This window comes from Chionomys nivalis, chromosome 19 (genome assembly GCF_950005125.1).
Source record: "Chionomys nivalis chromosome 19, mChiNiv1.1, whole genome shotgun sequence".
NCBI lineage: Eukaryota > Metazoa > Chordata > Mammalia > Rodentia > Cricetidae > Chionomys > Chionomys nivalis.
This window is the reverse complement of record NC_080104.1, coordinates 62,010,721-62,020,430: the sequence shown is the minus strand read 5'-3', so window position 1 is coordinate 62,020,430 and position 9,710 is coordinate 62,010,721. Positions and strand designations below refer to the sequence as shown.

The following is a 9,710-nucleotide window of genomic DNA, read 5'->3' as shown; positions in this document are numbered from 1 at the left end:
GTTGCCAGAACATAAAGAAAAAAAGTTTTGTTTTTTATTTTATGGAAAAACAAAGAAAAACTAAAACCCCGAACTCCAGAAAAAATCCTAAAAAATACGTTTTCTTAAAAAATACTGTATGTCTCTACTCCTCTCCCTCCCCCCATCAGCCTTCCTCCTGTCCTTTTTCCTAAGTGCCCTGCCCCCCCGCCCCTCCACTAGTCACTGTCCTTGCTATTGTATCCCCTCATCTCATTTCCTACCCAGGTTGCCCACCCTCTTCTCTTACCTGGCACATAGATTTTCTTTCATTTCCGGAGTCCCACTTCCCCAGCATGCAAGAACCGCTTCCCCGTCCTTTTCTGGGACTTCATACCTGTTTCCCCTACCAATCCCGTCTCCCTGTGCTCTATTCTAATCAGGAGCAAGAAAAGTGCATCCTGCCAATCCCCCCACAATTCCCGCCCCCACCCCACCTCAAGAAACGTTAGAATCTCCCCCCTGGGCAGCTTTAGCCAGGAAAGAGCTGTTCTCCAAACTTTCCACCTTTGCTTTTTTTTTCTCCCTCCACACTGTGCACCTCTACCAATGAGAAATCTTTCTTTGGGACCCCATATTCCCTCAGCCTTGTCAACCCTGTCTCCGGCTCCATCTGTTTCTTCTGCTCTTTGAGGCAAGGTCTTCTCTCCAATCCTTCTCTCTCAAGATGTATGCCTGCCCCAGAACCCCGCCCCCCAATTCTCCTGAGCCCAGGAACCCCCAGCCTCCTGGCCCTTCAGCGGATGAGGACGTTGATCTCCGCCACGCCAGCCTCCAGCACGTTCTCGGCTGTGGTTTTGCCATGTTGCTCCTTGAGATGCCGCCGGATGGCTGGCTTGTGGGCGAAGCGCACGTCACAGTAGGAGCATCGATAGGGCCGCGCTCCCGAGTGCAGGTTGAGGTGATCGTGCAGCGTGGACTTCTGTGTGAAGCACTTGCCGCAGATGCCACACGAGTGTGACTTGACACCGCGGTGCACGTTCATGTGGCGGTTGAGGTTGCTGCTGTGGTTGAACTGCTTGCCGCACCGCGGGCACATGAAAATGAAATGTTGCGCACGCATGTGGAAGACCAGCTTCTCCACGCCCTGGAACACTTCCGGGCACTTGGTGCATTTGATGTTCTTTAAGGGGTTTCCACTTGAGAAGCCCCCAGGCAGGGGTCCCCGGCTGCCCCCTGCCCCCAGACTGCCCCCCGCCCCCCGGGCAGCCATGGCCACTGCTGCTGCTTCCACTAGGCCCGAGGTGGCCCCCACACTGGCCCGGCCTCCTGGGATCAACAACAGGCCTTCCCCTTCGGCGTCCTCTGACAGGCTATAGCAGGCCTTCACCACACCTTGCGGTGGGGCTACAGTGTTGGGGGCCACGCTACTCTGGGCCAGCTCCCCGAGGTGGCTGCTCACAGAGGCCCCGATGCCCAGACCCGCTGCTAGGCCTCCAGGGGGTTTGAGCCGGTGTGCCACTTCGAGGGCGGACTCCACCTTGACAATGCAGATGTCAGAAACATCCTCATCCTCGTCCTCGTCCTCGTCTTCCGCCTTCAGCTCTAGGTCCTCATCCAGCGGAAACTCCAGCTTCACGGGTCTTAGGAGCGGAGGGGGTAGAGGAGGTGGGGGCGGGGGTTTCGGGGCTGGCTTTGGGGTCCTGGCTGGAGGGAGGAGGGACTTGGTGGCACTGACGGTGCTTACGAGGCTAGCCTCGCTGACCCCATCCTCTTTGAGGCCTATTTTGGGCTCAATGAACTGGCTGAGAGCGTTCCGGCATTTCTCCACCACGTGCTCCATCTGCAGGTAGGAGGCAGCCGTCAGGTAGTTGACGATGTCCCTGACTGCGAACTCCAGGGCGCCCGTGTAGCAAGAGAGGAGCAGGTCCGCCACAATGCGTGCACTGTGCATCAGCGAGACCTGCAGCTCCGAGCTGGGGTTCAGCAAGAACTGGTCCCGGAGGAACGGTGAGCAGGCGGCCAAGATGACCTTGTGGCCACGGAATTTGAGGCTGTCGGCCACGATGGTCACATCGCAGAACCGCTCCTCCGCACGGAGTTGGTTCATGTTCCGCAACGTAGCGGCCTCGTGGCCAGGCAGCTGGAAACGCAAGACTTCCACCCCAGAGGCCATTGTGGCGGGAGTGGACTGCCCTGGGTGGGAAGGAAACCGGTCAGAGACAAAGGTCTCTGGCTGTCGGAAGCCGAGGCTCCAGACCCCTCATCCCCACCTCCCCAGGCTTGGCGCGCCTCCCTCAGTTTCCCTAATTCCGAGGAGGCGCGGTCCCTCCGAGGAGGGAGGCGTGGTTCCCGGGGGCGGGGCAGCGGCGTCCACACCCCCCAGTCCCGCGGCCCGCGCGCCCATGGGAGAATGGAGAAAGGGGTGGGTGGGGGTAAGGAACCCGAGGATTGCCACTCTGGGGTGGCCCCCAGTTGTAGGCTCTCCTCACCGGCCTCGCCTCTAGCCCGGGCCGCGCGCTGCTGTGAGTCCCCCCTTTTCACGTCCTCCCGCCGTCCGGACAGGTCGTGCACGCCCCCCTCCCACGCGCAGATTCTCCGTGGCACGCCCCCCCCTCCAGACTCACGACCCTGGGTGCACGCGCCTCTCACCTGGCCCGGTTCCGCGTGCTGATTTTCCCCCCTGGTCCCCCACCCCCCCGGGGCCGGCGGCGCCCCCCACACTCGGGCAGGGCCTGGGCAGCGCGCAGGCGCGGGGGTGCACGGGGCGCGCGCGCGGGCCGGCTCCGCGTGGGCGGGAGGGGGAGGGGCGGGGGCAGCTCGTGCCGAGTGTTCCAAGGCCCCGCGCAGCGCAGCGTCCGCGAGGACTCGGGGAGGAGGAAGAGGGGAGGGAATTAAAGGAGCAGGATTCCCTCTCCCCGACCCCCCTTTCCTCCCCGGCACCCCCACGCGGTTAAAGGGCTGGACAGTCGTGCCTCCCCTTTGGCCAGGATTATTTGTCCGCCAGAGCGGAAATACGCTCCACACCACCCCCCTTCCACGCTCCCCCTCCTCTCTGCCTTTGGGGCCCGCGGCCCATCTGCGCGTGCGTGCCAGGGCCCGCGCGCTCGGGCCCGCCCCGGCTCCCGGAGCACCCCCCGCGCCCCTGCGCGCCCCCGCTCGCCCCGCCCGCCCCGCGTCCCCCCAGCGCGCGCGCTCCCCTGGAGCTGCGCAATCTGCGCGGCCACCTGCTCTAGAGCAAGGCGTTGCTGCCGCCCAGCTGTGCCGAGTCGGCACCTCCCAGGGCCTCGGACCTGCTAGTGGCCTACGGATCCATGGATCGCGGCTGCCCACGGGTGCATCCTCCGCTGAATGTGGGCACAGTTCCTAGGCCGCGCTTCCAGACATTTCCAAGTCTTTTGAAGCTAGTGTCTGCCGCAGTCCTCCTGATCTAGAAGCTAATTTCGCTTTCCACACAGCCAGATGAACCAGCCATCCCTGCTTGCCCCGCTTCAGAACAGTTACTTAAACGCACACTCAACCTCCCTTCTGTTTCATCCACTCTAACTTCTTGCCAAGGCCAAGCTCTCACTCGTGCTGTGGGAGATTGGTGCACTTCACCTCCACTGTGTAATTAACCCTGTACTAATTCTGCAAATGACGCTGTTATTTATACTGGTGCCGGTGTGCCATTTTTACGGTTTCCCTGCACCACCCCTTCTGATCCACAGCCTCTCCTCCAGAGAGGGGCTCCCCGGACCTCAACTACTTCTCTACTCTGCACCTGGCTTTCCTTGTCACTTCCATAACTTCAGTGTGAGTACGACTTTACTGATACCTGTCTTAAAAGCTAACCACCCCGTGAGGGCTGGGGCTTCTGGGCACCCCAAATACCCACAGTGGCTTTCCAAACTACCAAGGTTCCTCCAGGAAGACGCCGCTGCTTGTTTATTACACCACCCAGGAAACTTCTCGACTCCGAGGACGCTAAACTGCTTGAAACTTAAAGTGTCCAGTATCTGCCCCCTTCCCAAGACTAACTTCTTGATTACAGGAATTACATTATGGACTGTGTTTTGCAAATAAAAGTCAGGCAATAAATGACTGGCTGTTGAAGTCATTCTCTGTCAGCTGGACCAGCATCCGCCCATACAAAGTTCATTCAGAGACTTAACTGAATACCCAAACCCAAGGGATGCTGTTTCCCGAGAAGGGTGGAGAGTAGTGAGCCGTGCGTTAGCCTCTGGTTCTCCTTTTAAATTTCTCCGACTTTTGCGCCCTCACCCAACTCACTCTGTAGTTGGGTCGGGTGGATTTAAGGGACAGCGTCTGCTTTTGTGTATGGTACTCCTTGTTTAAGGCCATAGTCACTGTCTACCGCACAAGAGAGCGCTTTCAGGCAAATTATTTAATTCTCTGAATCCTGGTGTCTCTCTTTGACCTAAAGGCCCTGAAGCTCACCAGGCTGGTAGAAGGTTCTAGGGAGCCTGACACACACTGGATACAATAGATCTAAGGCGACACCCTTTCTCTTTGCTGTCATGGGAAATAGACTGTGCAGATTTCTTTTTTCTTTTTTTCTTTGTTTGTTTTTTCATGTTTGTTTCTCTGTGCAGCCCTGGCTGTCCTGGAACTCACTCTGTACCAGGCTGGCCTCAAACTCACAGATCCGCCTGCCTCTGCCTCCCAAGTGCTGGGATTAAAGGCGTGCACCACCACCACCTGGCAAGATGATACTTTTAAAAGAATTTTAATTTAAAATTTCTGTTTTTCTATCTCATCTTTTCTTTTTCTCCTTACCAAACTGGAGAGATGGTTCAGCTGTCAAGAGCACTTGTTCTTGCAGAGGCCCCTAGTGCAGTTCCCAGAACCCACATGGCGGCTCACAACCATTAGTAACTCCAGTTCCAGAGGATCTAACACCCTCTTCTGACCTCTGCAGGCTTCAGGCACTCGCGTGTGGATGGAAACACACACACACACAGAGAACACTCATACACGTAAAATAAATCTTAAGATTAAAAAGGAAGCCGGGCGGTGGTGGCGCACGCCTTTAATCCCAGCACTTGGGAGGCAGAGGCAGGCGGATCTCTGTGAGTTCGAGACCAGCCTGGTCTACAAGAGCTAGTTCCAGGACAGGCTCCAAAACCACAGAGAAACCCTGTCTCGAAAAACCAAAAAAAAAAAAAAAAAAAAAAAAAAAAAAAAAAAAAAAAAAAGATTAAAAAGGAAGAGTTCATTCCAGGACAGGCCCCACAAAGCTACAGAGAAACCCTGTCTCGAAAAATCCAAAAAATAAAATAAAATAAAATAAAATAAAAAGGAAGAGTTCATATTTCACTGAGCAGTAATAGGAAAAACTGTCAAATTAAGAAGGGTGTTCATGACACCTGCCTTTAATCCCAGCACTCAGAAGGCAAAGGCAGGCAAATCTCTGAGTTCAAGTCCAGTCTGGTCTACAGAGCGAGTTCAAGGGTAGCCAGGAATACACAGAGAAACCCTGTCTTGAAATTGCCCCCCCCCTAAAAAAAAATAGAACGAGAGTTTAGAGGTGGGCACGATGGCATACGCCTTTAATTCCAGTGCTTGGGAGAGGCAGATCTCTGTGAGTTCAAGATCAGCTGGTCTACTAGTGAGTTCTGGAGCAGGCAGGGCTCTGTCCCAAAACAAACATACAAAAAGAAGGAAAGTCTAGGGACTGGAATAGCTCAGTGATGGGAAGGGTTGGTATTCCTTTCTTAGCGCCCGGGTCCAGCGCCCTCTTCTGGCCTCTTTGGGTACCTGTACTCACATGCACATTCTGAGAGTCTGTAAAGTTTGTTTTCCGAGTCAGGTTTTCTCCACGTGGTCCTGGCTGTCCTGGAATAAACTATGTAGACCAGATCCTCCCGCCTCTGCCTCCTGAGTGCTGGGATCAAAAGCGAGAGGATACTGAGGATACTAGAAGATGGCTCGGGGAGGAAGAGCGATTGCTGAGAACCAACCTCCTGAAAGTCGACTTCCACTCTCCTGCCATGATGCGGGTAGCCCCCCAAAACACACACACAGTAGCAATGACAAGTGTTTTGACTGGCTAGATGGATCAACAGTTAAACAGTCAAATGTTAAGGACACTTGCTATTCTTTGTTAGGTGGCATACCAAAGTGGATGGGGAAAGCCCACGAGGCCTCAACCCTACACAAAGAACGAGCAACCAAGGAATGCTGGGAGCAGGAGAACCAGCAGGAGAAACCAGGTCATCCAGGGCGATATAGAGAGACCTCGTCTCAAAAACAAAAACAAAGCAACAAAAAGTTTACATCGGACCGAGGATGCAGCTCAGTTGATAGAGCACTGGCCTAGCGCTAGGAAGTCCTGGGTCCTGTCCCAACGTCACATACCTCAGGCGTGATGGTGCATGCCTGTAACCCCAGCACTCAAGGCTACATAGAGAATCTGAAGCCATCCTGGGCTATGAGAAACCTCATATCATTCAAACACCAGAGGCAGAAAACCTGGAGATTTACGCAACTCTCCCCCCTCAGCCTGTTTTCCAGCCCCGGTTCTCCCCGAGGTTTCCAGAGAAATTCTGCTCATATACAGGGCATATGTGAGGCTGGGGTAGAACTCAGACATACACACTGCCCAGCATGTACAAAGTCTGTGCCAGATCCCCAGCATCACGACACCATTGCCAACGACAGCCGATACCCACAGCAAACTAAGGAAGAGTGAGGAGCAGGTCCGGCTTCTGTCTCCCACACGGTCCCTTTTCTCCGTTTACAAATGGCAGCAGCCACTTGTGCTATGACGTCATCTGTTGTCCGTATTCTGTCTGTCTGCACAGATGAGCCTCAGGGGCTGAGAAGCCATGTGATAGTCCATTGTCCACATGCTTGTGTGTTGGTCCTCTGAAATTGGACCCAGACTCGGTACAGTACCCTTCACATCTATAGGAGAACGCGTGGGTCTTCACCCTCTCACGTCTATAGGATAACGCGTGGGTGCTCACCCTCTCACGTCTATAGGAGAACGTGTGGGTCTTCACCCTCTCACGTCTATAGGAGAACGTGTGGGTCTTCACCCTCTCGCGTCTATAGGAGAACACGTGGGTCTTCACCCTTTCACGTCTATAGAATAACATGTGGGTCTTCTCCTTTTCTGGACTGAAGTACTAAGTGTTAAGTGTTTTTCTTTGGCTGACAAACCTCTCCACCAATGCAATAATCCAAATCAAACCAGATCAAACCAAATTAGAAAAAAACCCAGGTTTAATTCATGACAGCACTCCCGGGTGACCCCCTCCCCCCAGGGAAAACACGGAGAGGGAAACAGAGAACCACGGAAAACTGGGAGACCATGTGTTCATTCTGCAGGGGCAGTTTAAATAGCCCATGGGAGTTGTCTTGACCCGCCCTGGGGAGGGGTCACCATTTGGTAGGCTTTCTCGGAGGTGGAGTTTGAACTGAGGCAACTCCCAGGGGAGGGGGCTTATGCCAGGAGCTGGGGGGAAGCCCCCAGCCAAACACTAAGTAGCTTAAGCTGCTCTTAAATCTGCAATTCTCTCACCTCAGCCTCCTGAACGCTGGGATTCTAGGCGTGTGCCCCCATAGCTGGCTGACTCTCTCCCTCTGGGTGCTAATTGTGTTCTCAATGCGTTTCCCACAGGCCCCAGGCGTGACACTGACGAACTGTTAACTAATGTGCCAAGCCAAGCCTGCACATCCTGGCCATCTTAAGCCAAAAATTCCCTCCACCGCGCTGCCCCACGGGGCTGGAGCAGACCCTTATATGTGCCCTGAAGGAAAGCAAGCGTGGATGTCTGTCCCCTCTTTCTGGAGACTCTACCTTCTCAGCCCTGGCAGGGGTGAAGCGGTGGGGGAGCAAGGACAGGAGCTCCAGAGCAGTTTCTGGGGAGAGGGGAGGAGAGTAGTCCATGTTTGGGACAGTATGCCATTGAAAACGTAGAGCAGATGCCGGGTCCCCCTCACCGAAGCAAAATCCAGAGCAGAGCTTGTGGTAAGGCAGGGTGTGGGGCAGCTGCAACATTTAACCTTTCCCAGCCGGTGCCTGGTCACCACCCTGTCACCATGTCCCTCTCCATGCGGAGAAGAGCCCCTCCAGCCCTCGGCACGTGGAGCTCCCTGGGAGAACGGATGTGGATGTGCAGGTGGGCACTCTCGGGCTTCACTGTTGTCTGACGTGGATGTGACTCCTCATAGCAGGTCAAGGACAGATGTGGGAGACCCAGGAGCCCCCTTCTCAGCTTCCTGTTTACCCCTTAAGAAGCCAGCACAGTGGACAATGTCAGAAGGCTCAGTGTGGAGCCTAGCATCTGGGTTTACAAGGCAGCCTCTGGGGAGGGTGCAAAGCTTCCTCAAGGCGGCAGTAGTCCTAGCACTGGGAAGGTGGGCAGGAGGGTCAGGAATTCAAGGCCATACTCAACTATGCAGCAAATTTAAGAGCAGCGCTAGAAAATGGGGGGCTGGGGGCTGGAGAGATGGCTCAGTGGTTAAGAGCATTGCCTGCTCTTCCAAAGGTCCTGAGTTCAATTCCCAGCAACCACATGGTGGCTCACAACCATCTGTAAAGAGGTCTGGCGCCCTCTTCTGGCCTTCAGGCGTACACACAGACAGAATATTGTATAAATAATAAATAAATATAAAAAAAAAAAGAAAATGGGGGGCTGGAGAGAGGACTAGGTTGGTAAAATGCTTGCAAGTGTAGGACGCCTTAGAATCCACGTTAAGAATAATCTCACTGCCGTCCGAAGCAGAGACGGGAAGGTCCCTTGTGAGCTAGTCCAGTTTATTTGGCAAAGTTCTGGGCTAGTGAGAGACCACATCTCAAACAAAAGGTGGAAGGGGCCTGAGGAGTCACATTTACGATTGTCCTCTGACCTGCAGAGATACAAACACATGTGCACATGCTATACACACACATACTCCCATATGCACACACTCACACATGCACACACACTCACACATGCACACACTCACACATGCACACACACATGCACAGCTCACGCATGCACACACTCACACATGTACACACACGTGCACACACACATACACGAAACAGAAAAAATAGAAAGCAATGATCCTTTTGTTGCTGATTTGACAGATTTCTTGGGAGGTGGGAGGGTGCTCATCTTGACTTTGTGTAATTGCAGAAACAGTAACTATAAGCTTATGACGGACAGGAGGCTAATACGTTGCCTTAAATTCTCCATGTCTGGGCAGGGCATAATGGCACACATCTTTAATCTTGGGAGGCGGAGATGGGGGATCTCTGTGAGTTCAATACCAGCCTGGTCTACAGAGCGAGTTCCAAGACAGCCAGAGCTACATAGTAAAACTCTGCCTTGAAAGGAATAAACTAATTTCCCATGACTGGATGTCCTGCGTTTGTAGCTTTCACCCTTAGGAGACAGAGGCAAGAGGACCAGAAGTTCACGGCCAGTTTCAGTTACTCAGCAAATTCTAAGTCAGTCTGGATTCTCAGAGGGGAAAATATATCTAAATATATTGTATGAAGAAAGTTTTTTTCCCAGTAAAAAGGTGTATCTCAAATTAGAAAATACTATCATTCTTTTGACTACCTAACCCCCAATTTTTTTTTTAACAAGTTGGGAATTTTATCTGTTGGATGTTCAAAAAAATCTTCTAAGCATTCTTCTCAATTTTGCAAGTAACTGCTTGTTTTTTTTTTTCAACCCTGTTTTCAGGGAAAGACCCATATGCCATATTCCAAGAATCTCCCCATATGCCAAGAAGCTCTGAAAAGATTAGTT

General features: G+C 53.4%; 1 protein-coding gene across 1 annotated transcript; it reads right to left on the bottom strand.

Annotated features, from left to right (window-relative positions):
• Nucleotides 1–470: 470 nt before the first annotated feature.
• Nucleotides 471–2,630, bottom strand: Zbtb12 (zinc finger and BTB domain containing 12). The gene is made up of 2 exons (XM_057794550.1): nucleotides 2,611–2,630; nucleotides 471–2,154 (listed from the first exon to the last, which is right to left on the bottom strand). The coding sequence occupies exon 2, from the start codon at nucleotides 2,132–2,134 to the stop codon at nucleotides 755–757; it is 1,380 nt and encodes a 459-aa protein (XP_057650533.1). The 5' UTR covers nucleotides 2,135–2,154; nucleotides 2,611–2,630; the 3' UTR covers nucleotides 471–754.
• Nucleotides 2,631–9,710: the final 7,080 nt, after the last annotated feature.

Excerpts from the sequence above, each read along its gene's own strand:
- Zbtb12 (XM_057794550.1), bottom strand. The coding sequence starts at position 2,134 with ATGGCCTCTGGGGTGGAAGTCTTGCGTTTCCAGCTGCCTGGCCACGAG.